This window comes from Nerophis lumbriciformis, linkage group LG26, assembly GCF_033978685.3.
Source record: "Nerophis lumbriciformis linkage group LG26, RoL_Nlum_v2.1, whole genome shotgun sequence".
NCBI lineage: Eukaryota > Metazoa > Chordata > Actinopteri > Syngnathiformes > Syngnathidae > Nerophis > Nerophis lumbriciformis.
Genome location: NC_084573.2, coordinates 3,120,001 through 3,142,500, shown reverse-complemented (window position 1 = coordinate 3,142,500; position 22,500 = coordinate 3,120,001). Strand labels below are relative to the sequence as shown.

The window sequence follows — 22,500 nt, the reverse complement described above, 5'->3', positions numbered from 1 at the left end:
AAATGTTTAAAGTGTAAATATATATGTATACACTTTTTAAAAATAAACTATTTTTAATTTTTTTTTTTATCAATTAAGAATGGTTTACAAGTATGAATATATATGTGTATATATATACACATATGTATATATATATATGTGTGTATATATATATATGTGTATATATGTATACATATATATGTATGTATATATACACATATATATATATACATATATGTATGTGTATATATATATATGTATGTATATATATGTGTATATATATATATGTATATGTAGCTTGGCGCTTTCCATCATTTTCAGCAGCCTGCATTGTAAAATGACTCACCTCCACTCTTCCTCTCACCTTTTAGTTCGGATGATTGAATATTCTCTTTTATTTAGAGCACATATTTATTATTCCATTCAACATTATTTACATTTTGTACTTTATTACAATGATTGCTGCTAAAATAAGCTGAATAATCAGTTAAAACATTAGTAATGATCAATATATATATTTTTAAAGTATACTTTTATATTATTACTAATTAAATTCTCCTTTTTTTAAAAATTCTCCCACGTTCTGTGCAGAGGAAGAAAAAGGTACAAACGTGCATGAAGAATATTCTGTTTCATTTTGCACGTCCGTCAACAAATATTTCATTGTTGATTCCAATGCCATGTTGACAGTGGTTAGCGTGTTGGCCTCGCACTCAGGGGGCCCAGTTTGCATGTCAGGATTTGTGCAAAAAGATACTTGAATTTTTTTTTTTTTTTACAGTTTTCATCCATTTGACTTTTGACAAATATTCTATATTTACCTGTGGTGCTGGCCCCGCCCACAGAGTGCTCCATGGCGGGCGGCGTGGCGACAGGCGCGGGGGTGCAGGTGGTGGATTCGCCGCTGCTGACTCGTCAGATCGAGGCGCAGAGACTTTGCATCAAGCAGCTGAAGAACGAGAACAACTGGCTGAAGGTGCCGCTCCTCTCTCTGCCACCAGAGGGAGACATTTCTCACGGCCTTCTTATCCTTTCCTCGCCAGGCGGAGAAGATGCGCGGCCAGCTGGCGGCGCTGCCCCCGCTCCACGTGGCCAAGCTGCCCTGCAGGGACGGCGGGGGTCAGGCGCCGCTCTCTGGCGCCCTCTACAGGAAGACTGACCAGCTGCTGGAGACGTTACTGCAGATGAGCGCCAACGTGAAGGTGGTGGACGTCACAGGAAAATGTCCCGGTCAGTCACACCAAAACGTGCGGCTCGGCTTGCAATTCTTCGTTTTAGCAAATATCCCAGATTACCCAGAATCCCAGGTTTTCCAGGACATTTTTCCCCATTGAAAATGAATGCGCCAATTCTCCCAACTTGCACAATTCCCACTTTCAACACCCCACTGGACAATCAAACTACCGTTGTTGTAAGTTCAATACCATTTCCAGGAATTCACAGTTTTCACCCTTTATTTCGGTTTCAACATTCACATTTTTCAAACAATTCCAACCGTTCAAAACATTTCACTTAGTTGCACCCGGCGCTTTTCTCCCGAAATTCCATTTTACAATTACAAAGTGTTACTACCTTTCCTATTCAAACCCCTTTAATATAATTGTCATATTTTCTACAAAAAAAAATCCTGTTTTTCCAGAAGTTCCCAAATTTCCAGGAAATTCCCATTCAAATGCCACAATTTTCTCCTACAAATTCCATAGTGTTACTACCTTTCCTATTCAAACATTTCCAACACTAACCCTTTAATATAATTGTCATATTTTCTACAAAAAAAATCCTGTTTTTCCAGAAGTTCCCAAAGTCCCAGGAAATTCCCATTCAAATGCCACAATTTTCTCCTACAAATTCCATTTTACAATTACAAAGTGTTACTACCTTTCCAATTCAAACATTTCCAACACTAATCCTTTAATATAATTGTCATATTTTCTACAAAAAAAATCCTGTTTTTCCAGAAGTTCCCAAATTTCCAGGAAATTCCCATTCAAATGCCACAATTTTCTCCTACAAATTCCATAGTGTTACTACCTTTCCTATTCAAACATTTCCAACACTAACCCTTTAATATAATTGTGATATTTTCTACAAAAAAATTCCTGTTTTTCCAGAAGTTCCCAAATTCCCATTCAAATGCCACAATTTTCTCCTACAAATTCCATTTTACAATTACAAAGTGTTACTACCTTTCCTATTCAAACATTTCCAACACTAACCCTTTAATATAATTGTCATATTTTCTACAAAAAAAAATCCAGTTTTTCTAGAAGTTCCCAAATTTCCAGGAAATTCCCATTCAAATGCCACAATTTTCTCCTACAAATTCCATTTTACAATTACAAAGTGTTACTACCTTTCCTATTCAAACATTTCCAACACTAACGCTTTAATATAATTGTCATATTTTCTACAAAAAAAATCCTGTTTTTCCAGAAGTTCCCAAATTCCCAGGAAATTCCCATTCAAATGCCACAATTTTCTCCTACAAATTCCATTTTACAATTACCAAGTGTTACTACCTTTCCTATTCAAACCCCTTTAATATAATTGTCATATTTTCTCCCCAAAAAATCCTGTTTTTCCAGAAGTTCCCAAATTCCCAGGAAATTCCCATTCAAATGCCACAATTTTCTCCTACAAATTCCATTTTACAATTACAAAGTGTTACTACCTTTCCTATTCAAACATTTCCAACACTAACGCTTTAATATAATTGGGATATTTTCTACAAAAAAATTCCTGTTTTTCCAGAAGTTCCCAAATTCCCAGGAAATTCCCATTCAAATGCCACAATTCTCAACCTATTCAAAGCATTCCACCATCAACACAGTCCACTCAAACTAGCACTTTCCCAAGTTCACCCCCCCAAAAAATCAGATTTTCCAGGATTTCTTGGAATTCCTGGAATTCTGTAAACAATTCTCAATTAAAAAAATGTTACTACCTCAATATTTCTTGACCGATTCAAAAGATTCCAATACCAACCAATTCACCTCTATCAGGACATTCTTGTTATTTATTATGTTCCTAAATTTCCCCCAGTTCCTGAAATTACCAGGAAATTACCATTGGCATGAATGGGGAATTTTTCAAAAGTTCCACTATTTTCTGCACCATATCTCAGCCAATTGGAAGCTTTCAACCATCCACACACTCTACTCTTCCGGAAATTCCCATTCTTACATTTGTCAAGCGAATACTAATAATAGATTTTATTTGTAAAAAAGCACTTTACATTGAGCAAACAACCTTAAAGTGCTACAGTTTATTAAGAAAAATAAAAAGATAATAAAATTAAAAAAGCATCCCACAGTCTGTGGTGCCCTCAGGTAGTCAGGGAGAGCGTTCCACAGACTGGGAGCGGCGGAGCAGAAAGCCCGGTCAATGAATCAAACCATTCCCCCAAGTGACACAGTCCCATTCCTGGACATTCAAACTAGCACTTTTACCAATTTACCCCCAAAATTCTGGTTTTCCAGGATTCTCAATTAAAAAATTTTACTACAATATTTCTCGACCGATTCAAAAAAATTCCAACACCAACCAATTCACCTCTATCAGGACATTCATGCTATTTATCATGTTTCAAAAATTCCCACTTTTCCTGAAATTACCAGGAAATTACCATTGACATGAATGGGGCATTTTTCAAAGTTCCACTATTTTCTGCACCATATCTTACCCAATTGGACACACTCTACTCACCCTGGATATTGTTGCGTTTTGGACCAGTTGTTCCTCCCAGGGAATTCAAGTCACAATTCGCTCCCAAGCTCTTTCCGACACTTAAAGCTGAGTTGAAAAACCACCAGAGACAGAATAGGCATTTTGTTGTATATTTTCAAAGCTTTGCCAATATACATTTTGAGACCAGTCTAACCCTAGAACATTCTATTGCGCCTCCCAAAATGGTCTGTCTTCCCAACGCCCAAAACCCCTCTTTCCTTCTCCCTCCCTAGCCATAATACAAGCACAACGTCTCCCTAGTCATAATACATTCCAAAGAACTCAAGGTTAACACACACAGTATACTTGCTGACAGAGCATCAAGAGAAGAAATGGAAAACACGAGCTGTTTTCAAATATGACTAAGAAATAAAAGAAGTACAACTTAAATTCGGATATATGTAAATATCTGCCTCCGACAATATTCAAGCCTAAAACATGTTTCCTTTTCCCAAAATTCCCACTTTTCCCTAAAGTCTCGATTACAAAGTGTTTTACTAAGTCAACATTTCTCGACCGATTCAAACATTTCTAACACCAACCCATTGATATCATTTAAGACAATTGCTAGGTACAGTTGCACAAAGTATCGGTATTGGATCGCCGATACCAGCCTGAATTCGACTTTGTATGGTATCAGAAAGAGAATTGGTGGTATCGCAGTACTGGTGGTACTTGCAACAACCACCAGAGGGGGCAATTAGTTCAGTTCCAAACAGGACGTCAACAGCAAGAAGAAAGATTGGAGCTAAAAAAGTGATTTTTAAGAAACATTTAACAAATTCAATAACTCAAAAGTACAAAATCAATACATATTTATATTTAACATATTTGCATATTATAACAGATTTTAATTTGTCCTTTTTTCTTTGTTTTCAGTGACACCCAGCGCTCAACTTCTGGAGCAGACGGCTCGCTTGCAGTCGCTACGAGACACACTGGACAGACTCAAGGTGCACACACACACACACACACACACACACACACACACAAGATGTTGAACAATGTGTGTGTGTTCAGGGGGAAGTAGCTGAACATGTGGTGAAACAGCAGCCAGGTGCCAGAGTGTCGTCAGACTTTGCCACCTTTCCTTCTGCCTCCTTCATCAAGGTAGTCATGTGACTAATGACTCAGTCAACATGTTGTAGTAGTCATGTGACTAGTGACTCAGTCAACATGTTGTAGTAGTCATGTGACTAGTGAGTGTTGTAACTACCTTACAGGCCAAGGAGGAGAAGCAGGGCCAGGCGGTGCTGGTGGGGCGACTGATGGTGCCATGTCCCCCAGGACAGGAGCAGGTGCACCGGCTGCTGCTCACACAGCGTCAACTACACCATGTCCACAACTTGCTGACTGTCACCTGACTCTCACCACTAGTCATGGTTACTGTCACTACTAGTGATGGTTACTGTCACCCGAGTGTCACCACTAATCATGGTTACTGTCACCACTAGTGATGACTACCATCACCTGAGTGTCACGACTAGTGATGTTTACCGTCATCCGAGTGTCACGACTAGTGATGGCTACCGTCACCCGAGTGTCACCACTAGTGATGGTTACTGTCACCCAAGTATTACTACTAGTTATGGCTACTGTCACCACTAGTGATGGTTACTGTCACCCGAGTGTCACCACTATTGATGGTTACTGTCACCCAAGTATTACTACTAGTTATGGCTACCGTCACCACTAGTGATGGTTACTGTCACCCGAGTGTCACCACTAGTGATGGTTACTGTCACCCGAGTGTCACCACTAGTGATGGTTACTGTCACTCGAGTATCACCACTACTGACGGCTACCGTCACCCGAGTGTCACCACTAGTGATGGTTACCGTCACCCGAGTGTCACTACTAGTGATGGCTACTGTCACCCGAGTGTCACTACTAGTGATGGTTACTGTCACCCGAGTGTCACCACTATTGATGGTTACTGTCACCCAAGTATTACTACTAGTTATGGCTACCGTCACCACTAGTGATGGTTACTGTCACCCGAGTGTCACCACTAGTGATGGTTACTGTCACCCGAGTATCACCACTAGTGACGGCTACCGTCACCCGAGTGTCACCACCAGTGATGGCTACTGTCACCACTAGTGATGGTTACTGTCACCCGAGTGTCACCACTAGTGATGGTTACTGTCACCCAAGTGTCACCACTGGTGATGGTTACTGTCACCACTAGTGATGGTTACTGTCACCCAAGTGTCACCACTAGCCATGCCTACCGTCACCCGAGTGTCACCACTGGTGATGGCTACTGTCACCCAAGTGTCACTACTAGTGATGGTTACTGTCACCACTAGTGATGGTTACTGTCACCCGAGTGTCACTACTAGTGATGGTTACTGTCACCCAAGTGTCACCACTAGCCATGGCTACTGTCACCCGAGTGTCACCACTGGTGATGGCTACCGTCACCCGAGTGTCACCACTGGTGATGGTTACTGTTACCCGAGTGTCACCACTGGTGATGGCTACCGTTACCCGAGTGTCACCACTAGTGATGGTTACCCGAGTGTCACCACTGGTGATGGCTACCGTTACCCGAGTATCACCACTAGTGATGGTTACTGTCACCCGAGTGTCACCACTAGTGATGGCTACCGTCACCCAGTGTCACCACTAGCGTTGGCTACCGTCACCACTTGTGATGGTTACTGTCACCCGAGTGTCACCACTGGTAATGGTTACTGTCACCTGAGTGTCACCACTAGTGATGGTTACTGTCACCTGCTGGGTATGGATCCACCTCAAATTAAACGCTGCCATATTTCCATACTTTTGGTGTGCGTGACGTCACGTTCACACTAAACATTGACTCATGTGATCAAAGTCCAGACTCTGAGTCAGTGGTTGTCAAACTACCACAGTAGTAACCAGTGTTAAAAAGGTCTAAAATTCAACCAGCATATTTATTTTTTTGGGCCACAACAACATTACACACAAATTGAACAGTTACACTGTGTGTGTGCATATAGTTTTAGCGTAGCACTGTGTGAGAATCACTGCTCTAAGTAATGTTGCCATTTTCAACAGCAACAAAGCAAGTGCTGCTTGGGAGCAAAACGCTCAATCTTTGAGTAGAGCGCCACTCTTCCAAAAATGTGCTAGCTTGATGCTAATTTACATGGGATTTGCCATAGCCAGGCTACTATTAGTGATTTTACATGGCAATTTGTTAGTGAAAACTACAAAGGAGATGAATGTTACAATCTTAACAGCTGGTGTGTAATAGCTACAAGACTTACAGTACAAACACGTTGTAGGGCGCAACAACTACTTGCCTCCACAGTGCTGCCATCTAGTGTCTTGGAAGTCATTGCAAATGTAGCAACTAGACATCATAATCACATCATTTCAAATTAAAATGTTAACATTTAGTAACACACACAAGTATGGAAAATTGCTACCTTTGATTACTGGTATGGATTGGTATATACAGTACCCATCCCTCATCATTGGTATATACCCATCCCTCATCATTGGCATATACCCATCCCTCATCATTGGTATATACCCATCCCTCATCATTGGCATATACCAATCCCTCATCATTGGAATATACCAATCCCTCATCATTGGTATATACCCATCCCTCATCATTGGCATATACCAATCCCTCATCATTGGAATATACCAATCCCTCATCATTGGAATATACCAATCCCTCATCATTGGAATATACCCATCCCTCATCATTGGTATATACCCATCCCTCATCATTGGAATATACCCATCCCTCATCATTGGTATATACCCATCCCTCATCATTGGTATATACCCATCCCTCATCATTGGAATATACCCATCCCTCATCATTGGTATATACCCATCCCTCATCACCATCCATGCAGAGTTGCAACATATCTACTGAGCTAACAGCATGTTCCATAAGGAGTCTACTATGTGGCATGATGATTACAAGCTATGTTTGCACGTCACAAGGATAAAACCACACCTTTGTCGCTCTGCAAAGTTTCCTTCTTTGGTTGGACATCAACCTGGAAATTGAGGTGGATTCAATTATGTTTGCACTTTAATGTTACTTTTACACTCTGCTGCCTTTCTTCTGGATTATTTATGTCTACAATGTCAACTTCATGGCCATCGTGCATCTGCTCAATAAAAAGTGTGTCAAAGGTGAGATTGTCAAGGAGGTTTAATTTGATAACATGTCTACTCAAACATTCAAAACACTTTAAAAACAGTCTATTAAAAAAAGCTAAAATGTTACATCACCAATAATTGTGATGTGATGCAGCTGGACGATTCTCCAGGAGACGCTTGGTGAGTTTCTGGAAAGGCAACAACACTTTGAGTGTGAGTGTGTGCGTGTGTGTGCGTGTGTGTGTGTGTGTGTGTGTGATAATGACCTTGTTGTAGAGCTGCACGTTCAGGCGGTTGGATTGTGTCTGAGCTTTCTGTCTCTCTGCAGCACGCTTCCTTTGTACCTCAGGTAGACTGTCATACATCCTGCACATCACATATACTCTTTCATATGTCTATTATATACTTAAAGTGCTTCATTTATTTAAAAAACAATCAATGTGTATATGTATATGTATTTATTTATATATTATATATATTTACATATATATATATATATATATATTTATAAAAATGCATATATATATCATATGTATATATATATATGTATATATATATATGTGTATATATATACACATATATATATGTGTATATATATATACATATATGTATGTATATATATATGTATATATATATATATATATACACATATATATATGTATATATATACACATATGTATGTATATATATGTATATACACATATATGTGTGTATATATATATACATATATGTATGTATATATATATGTATATATATATATATATACACATATATATATGTATATATATACACATATATGTATGTATATATATGTATATACACATATATGTGTGTATATATATATATGTATATATATATGTATATATATATATACACATATATGTATGTATATATATGTATATACACATATTATATGTGTGTATATATATATATGTATATATATATGTCTATATATACATGTGTGTATATATATATAAATATATACTGTATATATATATATGTATATATATACACATATGTATGTATGTATATATATATGTAAATATGTATGTATATATATGTATACATATACATATGTATATGTGTGTATATATATATGTATATATATATATATATATATATATATATGTCTCTATATGTATATATGTATATATATATATATGTGTGTATATATATATAGATAAATATATTCTGTGTATATATATATATATATATATATATATATATACATACATATATATGTATATATATTATGTATATCAGTGACGTGCGGTCACTAGAGGCTGGTGAGGCGGGGCCTCACGTGCCATCAAGGAAAGCAAAAAAATGTAAAAAGAAAAAATATTAATTAAATTGTTATATGTATCCAGTGATTATACTATAAAGTTATTTTCCATTTAACTTCACCAGTTTTAGATTATTTTTATTCAAAATCGCTGAATTTTCACATTTGCCGTTCAAATACTGAGAAGAGACGGTGCGGTGAACAGCAGCCAGTCGAGGCACGTCACTCAGTGCCTCAACATGGATTGCGCAATGACTCGGCTAACTGCTGGCCTGCTGTGCAGTGAGACTGTATTGCTATATGAATTATATTATACATTTCCATAGTTTAGTTAGCTGAGGTATATAATGTACGGTGTATTTTGTCAACAACTGTATGTGTGTAACGTATTTCTTGTGCTGAGCAATCATAAAACTGCTGCGAAGACGCGCTGGCTGAGGCTCGCAGTAATCCTGCCTCATGGTGGTAGAGGGCGCTAGTGATCCCAGAGATCATTTATGCAACTACTTGGCTGCAGAATACGTGACAACAAGCAGCAACAGTTAGCGATCGTTTATTTTTTCCTCTCGCCTGGACTTTTAACACGGAGGATTACATATCTAAAATAAAACAGTTTTCTAAACTGGACTTTCAATGGAACCAGGAGGTAATAATTAAAGGAAGATCTCCATCGAGACAGAGAGACTTTTAAAACTGAAGAAAGATAAGGAAGACTTCTATAAACAAGTTAGTGATGCTTTTGTTCAGAAGGAGCGGCGCATGGACTTCATTTATAAGTAAAGGTAAGACCATAATAACGTTTTTTTTTAATTAAATGTGCTTTTTTGTGTGCTACAGTTTGTATATGTAAAGTTAAAGTTAATATGTGTATATCTGTGTGGAGTTTGCATGTTCTCCCCGTGACTGCGTGGGTTCCCTCCGGGTACTCCGGCTTCCTCCCACTTCCAAAGACATGCACCTGGGGATAGGTTGATTGGCAACACTAAATTGGCCCTAGGGTGTGAATGTGAGTGTGAATGTTGTCTGTCTATCTGTGTTGGCCCTGTGATGAGATGGCGACTTGTCCAGGGTGTACCCCGCCTTCCGCCCGATTGTAGCTGAGATAGGCTCCAGCGCCCCCCGCGACCCCAAAGGGAATAAGCGGTAGAAAATGGATGGATGGATGGATATATATATATATATATATATATACATATATGTATACATTATCAGAGGTTGGGTCATATATTAAGTATATGTTAAAATGTAAAAAGTTGTGTATTTAAAATGATAAGTATTGATACCAGCCTGAATGTGACTTTGTATGGGATGGGTAATAAAAGAGTGGTATGACACATCACTACTTTGATGCCAATCTTACCTTTTGGTGCGTTGGATCATCTCCTTCCAAGGAACAGCCCTCATGAGCACACCTGCAACCACACCACTTGTTATTTATTTGGCTCAAGGTTTTACCACAAAAAAAGGTGAGTTAGTTCCAAGGGGGCGTGGCCACACCTGCCGGTCGCCCAATGGCCTTCCTGTCCTGGTTGTGCTGCGTCAGGATGTGCAGGCGCTGTCTGGAGCGGCAGATGAAGTCAGGTCGATACATGACTAGAGCCTCCTGCACCAACATGAACACATGAACTTGGTGAGACTAGAGGATGAAGTCAGGTGGACACATGAAGATGAGTGACTAGAGGATGAAGTCAGGTGAACACATGAAGATGAGTGACTAGAGGATGAAGTCAGGTGAACACATGAAGATGAGTGACTAGAGGATGAAGTCAGGTGGACACATGAAGATGAGTGACTAGAGGATGAAGTCAGGTGGACACATGAAGATGAGTGACTAGAGGATGAAGTCAGGTGGACACATGAAGATGAGTGACTAGAGGATGAAGTCAGGTGGACACATGAAGATGAGTGACTAGAGGATGAAGTCAGGTGAACACATGAAGATGAGTGACTAGAGGATGAAGTCAGGTGGACACATGAAGATGAGTGACTAGAGGATGAAGTCAGGTGGACACATGAAGATGAGTGACTAGAGGATGAAGTCAGGTGGACACATGAAGATGAGTGACTAGAGGATGAAGTCAGGTGGACACATGAAGATGAGTGACTAGAGGATGAAGTCAGGTGGACACATGAAGATGAGTGAGTAGAGGATGAAGTCAGGTGGACACATGAAGATGAGTGACTAGAGGATGAAGTCAGGTGGACACATGAAGATGAGTGACTAGAGGATGAAGTCAGGTGGACACATGAAGATGAGTGACTAGAGGATGAAGTCAGGTGGACACATGAACTTGACTGACTAGAGGATGAAGTCAGGTGGACACATGAAGATGAGTGACTAGAGGATGAAGTCAGGTGGACACATGAAGATGAGTGACTAGAGGATGAAGTCAGGTGGACACATGAAGATGAGTGACTAGAGGATGAAGTCAGGTGGACACATGAAGATGAGTGACTAGAGGATGAAGTCAGGTGGACACATGAACTTGACTGACTAGAGGATGAAGTCAGGTGGACACATGAAGATGAGTGACTAGAGGATGAAGTCAGGTGGACACATGAAGATGAGTGACTAGAGGATGAAGTCAGGTGGACACATGAAGATGAGTGACTAGAGGATGAAGTCAGGTGGACACATGAAGATGAGTGACTAGAGGATGAAGTCAGGTGGACACATGAAGATGAGTGACTAGAGGATGAAGTCAGGTGGACACATGAAGATGAGTGACTAGAGGATGAAGTCAGGTGGACACATGAAGATGAGTGACTAGAGGATGAAGTCAGGTGGACACATGAAGATGAGTGACTAGAGGATGAAGTCAGGTGGACACATGAAGATGAGTGACTAGAGGATGAAGTCAGGTGGACACATGAAGATGAGTGACTAGAGGATGAAGTCAGGTGGACACATGAAGATGAGTGACTAGAGGATGAAGTCAGGTGGACACATGAAGATGAGTGACTAGAGGATGAAGTCAGGTGAACACATGAAGATGAGTGACTAGAGGATGAAGTCAGGTGGACACATGAAGATGAGTGACTAGAGGATGAAGTCAGGTGAACACATGAAGATGAGTGACTAGAGGATGAAGTCAGGTGAACACATGAAGATGAGTGACTAGAGGATGAAGTCAGGTGGACACATGAAGATGAGTGACTAGAGGATGAAGTCAGGTGGACACATGAACTTGACTGACTAGAGGATGAAGTCAGGTGGACACATGAAGATGAGTGACTAGAGGATGAAGTCAGGTGGACACATGAAGATGAGTGACTAGAGGATGAAGTCAGGTGGACACATGAAGATGAGTGACTAGAGGATGAAGTCAGGTGGACACATGAAGATGAGTGACTAGAGGATGAAGTCAGGTGGACACATGAACTTGACTGACTAGAGGATGAAGTCAGGTGGACACATGAAGATGAGTGACTAGAGGATGAAGTCAGGTGGACACATGAAGATGAGTGACTAGAGGATGAAGTCAGGTGGACACATGAAGATGAGTGACTAGAGGATGAAGTCAGGTGGACACATGAAGATGAGTGACTAGAGGATGAAGTCAGGTGGACACATGAAGATGAGTGACTAGAGGATGAAGTCAGGTGGACACATGAAGATGAGTGACTAGAGGATGAAGTCAGGTGGACACATGAAGATGAGTGACTAGAGGATGAAGTCAGGTGGACACATGAAGATGAGTGACTAGAGGATGAAGTCAGGTGGACACATGAAGATGAGTGACTAGAGGATGAAGTCAGGTGGACACATGAAGATGAGTGACTAGAGGATGAAGTCAGGTGGACACATGAAGATGACTGACTAGAGGATGAAGTCAGGTGGACACATGAACTTGACTGACTAGAGGATGAAGTCAGGTGGACACATGAAGATGAGTGACTAGAGGATGAAGTCAGGTGGACACATGAAGATGAGTGACTAGAGGATGAAGTCAGGTGGACACATGAAGATGAGTGACTAGAGGATGAAGTCAGGTGGACACATGAAGATGAGTGACTAGAGGATGAAGTCAGGTGGACACATGAAGATGAGTGACTAGAGGATGAAGTCAGGTGGACACATGAACTTGACTGACTAGAGGATGAAGTCAGGTGGACACATGAAGATGAGTGACTAGAGGATGAAGTCAGGTGGACACATGAACTTGACTGACTAGAGGATGAAGTCAGGTGGACACATGAAGATGAGTGACTAGAGGATGAAGTCAGGTGGACACATGAAGATGAGTGACTAGAGGATGAAGTCAGGTGGACACATGAACTTGACTGACTAGAGGATGAAGTCAGGTGGACACATGAAGATGAGTGACTAGAGGATGAAGTCAGGTGGACACATGAAGATGAGTGACTAGAGGATGAAGTCAGGTGGACACATGAAGATGAGTGACTAGAGGATGAAGTCAGGTGGACACATGAAGATGAGTGACTAGAGGATGAAGTCAGGTGGACACATGAAGATGAGTGACTAGAGGATGAAGTCAGGTGGACACATGAAGATGAGTGACTAGAGGATGAAGTCAGGTGGACACATGAAGATGAGTGACAAGAGGATGAAGTCAGGTGGACACATGAACTTGACTGACTAGAGGATGAAGTCAGGTGGACACATGAAGATGAGTGACTAGAGGATGAAGTCAGGTGGACACATGAAGATGAGTGACTAGAGGATGAAGTCAGGTGGACACATGAAGATGAGTGACTAGAGGATGAAGTCAGGTGGACACATGAAGATGAGTGACTAGAGGATGAAGTCAGGTGGACACATGAAGATGAGTGACAAGAGGATGAAGTCAGGTGGACACATGAACTTGACTGACTAGAGGATGAAGTCAGGTGGACACATGAAGATGAGTGACTAGAGGATGAAGTCAGGTGGACACATGAAGATGAGTGACTAGAGGATGAAGTCAGGTGGACACATGAAGATGAGTGACTAGAGGATGAAGTCAGGTGGACACATGAAGATGAGTGACTAGAGGATGAAGTCAGGTGGACACATGAAGATGAGTGACTAGAGGATGAAGTCAGGTGGACACATGAAGATGAGTGACTAGAGGATGAAGTCAGGTGGACACATGAAGATGAGTGACTAGAGGATGAAGTCAGGTGGACACATGAAGATGACTGACTAGAGGATGAAGTCAGGTGGACACATGAACTTGACTGACTAGAGGATGAAGTCAGGTGGACACATGAAGATGAGTGACTAGAGGATGAAGTCAGGTGGACACATGAAGATGAGTGACTAGAGGATGAAGTCAGGTGGACACATGAAGATGAGTGACTAGAGGATGAAGTCAGGTGGACACATGAAGATGAGTGACTAGAGGATGAAGTCAGGTGGACACATGAAGATGAGTGACTAGAGGATGAAGTCAGGTGGACACATGAACTTGACTGACTAGAGGATGAAGTCAGGTGGACACATGAAGATGAGTGACTAGAGGATGAAGTCAGGTGGACACATGAACTTGACTGACTAGAGGATGAAGTCAGGTGGACACATGAAGATGAGTGACTAGAGGATGAAGTCAGGTGGACACATGAAGATGAGTGACTAGAGGATGAAGTCAGGTGGACACATGAAGATGAGTGACTAGAGGATGAAGTCAGGTGGACACATGAAGATGAGTGACTAGAGGATGAAGTCAGGTGGACACATGAAGATGAGTGACTAGAGGATGAAGTCAGGTGGACACATGAACTTGACTGACTAGAGGATGAAGTCAGGTGGACACATGAAGATGAGTGACTAGAGGATGAAGTCAGGTGGACACATGAAGATGAGTGACTAGAGGATGAAGTCAGGTGGACACATGAAGATGAGTGACTAGAGGATGAAGTCAGGTGGACACATGAAGATGAGTGACTAGAGGATGAAGTCAGGTGGACACATGAAGATGAGTGACTAGAGGATGAAGTCAGGTGGACACATGAAGATGAGTGACAAGAGGATGAAGTCAGGTGGACACATGAACTTGACTGACTAGAGGATGAAGTCAGGTGGACACATGAAGATGAGTGACTAGAGGATGAAGTCAGGTGGACACATGAAGATGAGTGACTAGAGGATGAAGTCAGGTGGACACATGAAGATGAGTGACTAGAGGATGAAGTCAGGTGGACACATGAAGATGAGTGACTAGAGGATGAAGTCAGGTGGACACATGAAGATGAGTGACTAGAGGATGAAGTCAGGTGGACACATGAACTTGACTGACTAGAGGATGAAGTCAGGTGGACACATGAAGATGAGTGACTAGAGGATGAAGTCAGGTGGACACATGAAGATGAGTGACTAGAGGATGAAGTCAGGTGGACACATGAAGATGAGTGACTAGAGGATGAAGTCAGGTGGACACATGAAGATGAGTGACTAGAGGATGAAGTCAGGTGGACACATGAAGATGAGTGACTAGAGGATGAAGTCAGGTGGACACATGAAGATGAGTGACTAGAGGATGAAGTCAGGTGGACACATGAAGATGAGTGACTAGAGGATGAAGTCAGGTGGACACATGAAGATGAGTGACTAGAGGATGAAGTCAGGTGGACACATGAACTTGACTGACTAGAGGATGAAGTCAGGTGGACACATGAAGATGAGTGACTAGAGGATGAAGTCAGGTGGACACATGAAGATGAGTGACTAGAGGATGAAGTCAGGTGGACACATGAAGATGAGTGACTAGAGGATGAAGTCAGGTGGACACATGAACTTGACTGACTAGAGGATGAAGTCAGGTGGACACATGAAGATGAGTGACTAGAGGATGAAGTCAGGTGGACACATGAAGATGAGTGACTAGAGGATGAAGTCAGGTGGACACATGAAGATGAGTGACTAGAGGATGAAGTCAGGTGGACACATGAAGATGAGTGACTAGAGGATGAAGTCAGGTGGACACATGAAGATGAGTGACTAGAGGATGAAGTCAGGTGGACACATGAAGATGAGTGACTAGAGGATGAAGTCAGGTGGACACATGAAGATGAGTGACTAGAGGATGAAGTCAGGTGGACACATGAACTTGACTGACTAGAGGATGAAGTCAGGTGGACACATGAAGATGAGTGACTAGAGGATGAAGTCAGGTGGACACATGAAGATGAGTGACTAGAGGATGAAGTCAGGTGAACACATGACTGACCTGCAGGGAGGTGACTTCAGAGGTGAGGTGGTGTTGTCTAGGCTGCAGAGGTTGTCTCCACACCACACTTCTCCTGTAAGTGTCATACCAAAGTGAGCTGGGTTCAAGGATGTCTTCTTCCTCCTCCTCCTGCTCCTCAGGACGGTTCTCCTTCCTGGACTGGGACTCTACGTGGTCCAAAGGGATGAACCAGGACACGGCTGAAAAATTCCCAGCATACACACTTTAAGTATTACTTCTCTCTCACATGGACAACATCTGACATACTAGATCTCCTCCACCTGGGTCACCACCTCACTGACAACACAAATACTCCACCTGGGTCACCACCTCACTGACAACACAAATACTCCACCTGGGTCACCACCTCACTGACAACACAAATACTCCACCTGGGTCACCACCTCACTGACAACACAAATACTCCACCTGGGTCACCACCTCACTGACAACACAAATACTCCACCTGGGTCACCACCTCACTGACAACACAAATACTCCACCTGGGTCACCACCTCACTGACAACACAAATACTCCACCTGGGTCACCACCTCACTGACAACACAAATACTCCACCTGGGTCACCACCTCACTGACAACACAAATACTCCACCTGGGTCACCACCTCACTGACAACACAAACACTCCACCTGGGTCACCACCTCACTGACAACACAAATACTCCACCTGGGTCACCACCTCACTGACACAAATACTCCACCTGGGTCACCACCTCACTGACACAAATACTCCACCTGGGTCACCACCTCACTGACAACACAAATAGTCCACCGGGGTCACCACCTCACTGACAACACAAACACTCCACCTGGGTCACCACCTCACTGACAACACAAACACTCCACCTGGGTCACCACCTCACTGACAACACAAATACTCCACCTGGGTCACCACCTCACTGACAACACAAATACTCCACCTGGGTCACCACCTCACTGACAACACAAATACTCCACATGGGTCACCACTTCACTGACACAAATACTCCACCTGGGTCACCACCTCACGGACAACACAAATACTCCACTGACACAAATACTCCACCTAGGTCACCACCTCACTGACAACACAAATACTCCACCTGGGTCACCACCTCACTGACAACACAAATACTCCACCTGGGTCACCACCTCACTGACAACACAAATACTCCACCTGGGTCACCACCTCACTGACAACACAAATACTCCACCTGGGTCACCACTTCACTGACACAAATAGTCTGCAGTTATCCCACGTAAGAAGATGAGCAGCTGGGCGGTGGCAACGTACATTACAGCTCTCATCCAAAGCCAGCGAAAAACAGTCAAAGTCGGCCGTTCTGTTCTTCAGCTGAAGCTCCAAGTTTCCAGCGATGGTCTCAACCCGCCTCGTTATACAGTGCGTTGGGAGAGTGACACGTTCTCAAATACGCCCCTCTTTAAAATGTATTTTGTAATTTATGATTGGCCTCACGCACAAAGGGAAAGCCCAGGTCTGGTTTAGAAGCAGCGTACCTTTGGGTTTAGGCGGTGCTCGACTCTTCTTCTGCTTGTGCGAGGCCGTCTGACTCCTCTGAGGATGGCGGGGTGAAGGGAAAATGGTTCCCACGTCTCTGGTGTGATGGCGGGTGGCGTTGCAGACAATCTCCAAGTCGCCTGAACAAAACGAAAGCAAAGCGCGTGTTTAGGTTTTAGACGTACGTACGTGGCCGACCTAGTCAAACTCGCCTGCTTGGACTCCTCTGCTGACCACCTTGCCGTTGTTCTTGGAGGTCCTGACCGGCGGGCCGGTGGACGAGGACTCGGCCGTGACCTTGGACCCACAAGACGGCGCTAAGAAAGTGCTGGGAAGTGTGGCGTGCGAGAGACACTCACGTTGGATTCCTCGCTGGTGGTTTCCGTCTGAGAGTCGAGGCTCCGCCCCTCCCACTCGTCCCGCTGCCTGCTGATGCTGCTGTACAGTTTTTGGAGGCCCGACCGGCTCTTGGCGGGTTGGACGCGGTGGGGACCGAAGACTCTGATGAGCCGGTCCGTGTCCACGGTGGACGTGGACGTGGACGTGGACTTGGACGTGGTGGACTCGTCTCTATCCGCCGGACAAAAGCGCGATGTGGAGGCGAAGGGGGCGTGACCGAGCTCTTCTGGGTGATGTGTCCACGCCTGGCGAGGAGGAGGAGTTCTTCCATCAGCTGCCTTACCTCCTCCCACTCTGGGCTCCTCCCTGCCGTAGTAAGTCCTGGCAGGCTGCCCACTAGCGCCCCTAGTGTTGTGGATGAGATCAGACAGGCGCAGAAGCTGCTCCATTAGCCACGCCTCCCTCTCTGTGGTCACAGGCCAAGACTGGTTGCTCTGAGGGTGGAGGTCCACGTCCCGTTTCCCTCCCGCCTGGATCGGCTCCATCCTGGAGGCTTCTCTCGGAGCCGGGGACACCTGAGGAGGTGTTTTATCTGCCGGGGAGAGACGACGTCAGAATAATTGTATCTAAGTTATCACAAAATGTTTTGTTACATTGAGTTCAGCTCGCCCTGTGAGAGGGCAAAAGCTGTCTTTGATCCTACCAAGCAAAAGGCTTGTAAAACTCCACTGTGTAGGATGGGGAGCGACATGAGGGTGTCGGTTTCTTTGATGTATTGTAATCCACAGGAAGATTTTGTCTTGACCCGAGATCTACAAAGCAGAGAGGAGGCAGGGCCTGACCTCCCTCCAGGCACCTTTTATTTGAACTGTTTTGTAACCAAAGGCGATGGCTGTTTATGACCCCCCTTCCCTTAGAAACAGCTGTTGCCATGTAATCAGGGAAAGTCAAAATAAAAGAGGAGGCGTACAATCTTTCGTCAGGGCGTGGGACGACACTGTTCAAGGGCACAGTGCCTACGCGTTTCTCCTCAATTGAGCTAAATTGAATTCTGTCTCTGTTTAATTCCTTGCTTCTTGTCTTGTTTAATAGATGTCATCAGACAGATGTACCAAAGGAGGTTGATCTCCCGAGCCAGGAGGAAGGAGTGTGCGTGTTCGATGCCCGCCTCACCTCTGTGTGCCGCCTCTCGTGTCCCCTCAATTGAGCTAAATTGAATTCTGTCTCTGTTTAATTCCTTGCTTCTTGTCTTGTTTAATAGATGTCATCAGACAGATGTACCAAAGGAGGTTGATCTCCCGAGCCAGGAGGAAGGAGTGTGCGTGTTCGATGCCCGCCTCACCTCTGTGTGCCGCCTCTCGTGTCCCCTCAATTGAGCTAAATTGAATTCGGTCTCTGTTTAATTCCTTGCTTCTTGTCTTGTTTAATAGATGTCATCAGACAGATGTACCAAAGGAGGTTGATCTCCCGAGCCAGGAGGCAGGAGTGTGCGTGTTCGATGCCCGCCTCACCTCTGTGTGCCGCCTCTCGTGTCCCCTCAATTGAGCTAAATTGAATTCTGTCTCTGTTTAATTCCTTGCTTCTTGTCTTGTTTAATAGATGTCATCAGACAGATGTACCAAAGGAGGTTGATCTCCCGAGCCAGGAGGAAGGAGTGTGCGTGTTCGATGCCCGCCTCACCTCTGTGTGCCGCCTCTCGTGTCCTGACGGTGGACCTGTGCGGCCTCTTGCTGTAGATCCCTTGCGCGTGTTTGATGGTGACGCCGCGGTCCAGGCCCGGGTCCTGGTGGCCCAGGACCTCGCTGCTGAAGAGCGGGGGAATGGCATCATCAGAACCTGGGAAAAAAAAAAAGACACCGCATTTAGAGAGGAGAGTGTGTGCGGGAAAGCAAAGAACCGGTTCTAGCTAAGCCCCGCCCCCTCATGAATAATAAAGTTACAAAGAAGCAGCTGCTCGGCACGGGAAACATGACCTCAGCCTGCAGGCTCATTAAAGATTCAACGGACTCGTCCGTGTGGGCGGAGCTTACCGGTGTGCGAGCTCTCCATGGTGGTGCACGAGGTGGAGCTGTTGGCTTCGCCTTGAGGGATGAGGAAGAGCTCCGCGGCGCCACGAGGCTTGTAAGGCTGCAGGACGAGCGGCGCTGCACGAGGAGCGCAATCATCTCGAACTGAGGGAAACATGGTTGGGTTGAAAATGTAAACAAAAAATGGAAAATGTGTCCAAGTTGCGGCCCGCCGGCGTGACGTTACGAGTTTTACAAGGAATCTGACCCACGGGGTTTTTCCAACTCATTTGGAGTATCTAACAATCTGATTGCAGCAAATTTGCCGCCATCTTGTGGACAACATGAGTAAATCAGATCAATGCTTCAATGCTTTGAAGTGAAATCCGGCACAACATTTACATCTATGACCTAATCCAAACAACCTTTCCTAGTCATGGCGCAAAAAAAAAAGTGTTTACAAAGTACAAAGAAGAAGAACCATGATAAACATTCTGAATTTATCTCATCCATCCGTTCATTTTCAAAATAATCTCACTCATCCATACTTGCCAACCCTCCCGGATTTTCCGGGAGACTCCCGAAATTCAGCGCCTCTCCCGAAAACCTCCCGGGACAAATTTTCTCCCGAAAATCTCCCGAAATTCAGGCGGAGCTGGAGGCCACGCCCCCTCCAGCTCCATGCGGACCTGAGTGACGTGTTGACAGCCTGTTCACACTTTTAAACAGGACAATACTGCCATCTACTGTACATAGATATGTGACCCACCCATAATGTGTCACATTTTTGTGTTGATTTATTTATTTTATTTTGTGGTTTGAATTCGTTTTTGGAGCTGTCATTCCACATTTATCAGTATTCACATTGGTCAGTAGGGGGCAGTAGGGCGTTTCTTCCCAATCGAATGCTATCACCTGCAGACCGGACGTGTCTTGTCATTCTGATGAGCGCGACCAGTCTGTGAACAATTGAAACGTCCTGTGTGCTTTTTCCTCCTGTATAACAGGTTAGTTTTGGTGAATCAACTCACTGAATAATATCCATGTGATCTTTATAAGTTTAAGTACACATTCTGATGATGGAGCCTAACTCTAAAGTGTTTGTGAGTTGTAGTTTGTATTTGTGAATGAATCCAGTGCACGGCTGCAGTAATCAATACAAAAAGGCGACGTGAGTGCGCAATGTTTATATAGGAACTTCTGATCCTAATTCAGACTCCCAAATTAGAGCTCCCGTTTTCTTATTGATTTTAAAATGTATATTTGTATAATGTGTGTGTTCTGAAATAGTGACAGAGAATAGAACAAGGATGGACAATTCAACCCTTAACTCAACAATGAGTAGATGAGTGTTATGTGTGTGTATATGTGTACATAAATGAACACTGAAATTCAAGTATTTATTTTATATATATATATATATATATATAGCTAGAATTCACTGAAAGTCAAGTATTTCTTATATATATATATATATATATCTTAACCACGCCCCCGCCCCCCACCCCCCACCTCCCGAAATCGGAGGTCTCAAGGTTGGCAAGTATGCACTCATCTCACCATATGAAATGTAACTTACTTCACCGAGTATTATTTATTTATTTTATTGGGATTACCTATGGAGTAAATTGTGATTAAATTGAGAACAGGAAGTGAACAAAAGTTTTGGCAACTGTTATGGAAAAGAAAAAGGGGTATGATTAAATAAGCTCTGCTTCTTCCTACTCCTTTTCTTGTTCTTTATATTGTACAGTATTTTGTATATTGTACATTATTTTTATTGGATAGCAGTCTATTTATTTCAATTCTTAGTTTTATCTTTATTACTTCTTGTGTAATTTATTTTTATCCCATATTTGGAGTCCTTAATCTTGTTATATGCAAATATAATGACAATAAAGTCCATTCTATTCTATTTTCGAACATGTCAAAAACACAAACTGGAAATTGTGATGTGTCATGTTGTATGCTGGCATGTTCCAAATAAACTCAAACTTGCTCACTGAACTTTGTGGATATTAAAATAAATAAATAAATTCTAAATGACACCAATTTAAATCCCTAACAATGCATGATGGGAAAAATGCAAAATACTCTCCACATTTATCCCAGTTTGACGCATTTTAGCTGCTTGATATTTCTGATTGATTACAAAACTTTAAGGAGGCAAACTTTCACATACTCCTAATATCCAATTATATTAATTATACGTTCATTATATTAATAGAATATGTACACCGGACATATTTTTTTAGCCCAATGTGGCCCCCAAGTCAAAAGGTTTGTCACACTTAAGGAGAAACAAGGAGAATTTATGACTGCTACTTTTCCAAACCCCTAAAAGGCTCATTTAAACTTCCC

The 22,500-nt window shown here is 42.9% G+C and overlaps 2 protein-coding genes across 2 annotated transcripts in view; one reads left to right on the top strand and one right to left on the bottom strand.

Annotated features, from left to right (window-relative positions):
- dctn1b (dynactin 1b) overlaps nucleotides 1–6,191 on the top strand; it is a 99,096-nt gene extending 92,905 nt beyond the window's left edge. Inside the window, exons 26-30 of the mRNA XM_061987664.2 lie at nucleotides 825–955; nucleotides 1,023–1,209; nucleotides 4,585–4,658; nucleotides 4,726–4,815; nucleotides 4,929–6,191. Of these exons, the coding sequence (XP_061843648.1) occupies nucleotides 825–955; nucleotides 1,023–1,209; nucleotides 4,585–4,658; nucleotides 4,726–4,815; nucleotides 4,929–5,069 (623 nt within the window). The 3' untranslated portion in view covers nucleotides 5,070–6,191. The remainder of the gene's footprint in view (nucleotides 1–824; nucleotides 956–1,022; nucleotides 1,210–4,584; nucleotides 4,659–4,725; nucleotides 4,816–4,928) is intronic.
- A 1,207-nt stretch (nucleotides 6,192–7,398) lies between these two features.
- alms1 (ALMS1 centrosome and basal body associated protein) overlaps nucleotides 7,399–22,500 on the bottom strand; it is a 47,242-nt gene continuing 32,140 nt past the window's right edge. Inside the window, exons 9-18 of the mRNA XM_061986754.1 lie at nucleotides 20,164–20,304; nucleotides 19,814–19,969; nucleotides 18,154–18,725; nucleotides 18,007–18,091; nucleotides 17,794–17,934; nucleotides 16,276–16,475; nucleotides 10,604–10,709; nucleotides 10,467–10,518; nucleotides 8,088–8,187; nucleotides 7,399–8,009 (exon numbers count right to left, since the gene is read on the bottom strand). Of these exons, the coding sequence (XP_061842738.1) occupies nucleotides 7,950–8,009; nucleotides 8,088–8,187; nucleotides 10,467–10,518; nucleotides 10,604–10,709; nucleotides 16,276–16,475; nucleotides 17,794–17,934; nucleotides 18,007–18,091; nucleotides 18,154–18,725; nucleotides 19,814–19,969; nucleotides 20,164–20,304 (1,613 nt within the window). The 3' untranslated portion in view covers nucleotides 7,399–7,949. The remainder of the gene's footprint in view (nucleotides 8,010–8,087; nucleotides 8,188–10,466; nucleotides 10,519–10,603; nucleotides 10,710–16,275; nucleotides 16,476–17,793; nucleotides 17,935–18,006; nucleotides 18,092–18,153; nucleotides 18,726–19,813; nucleotides 19,970–20,163; nucleotides 20,305–22,500) is intronic.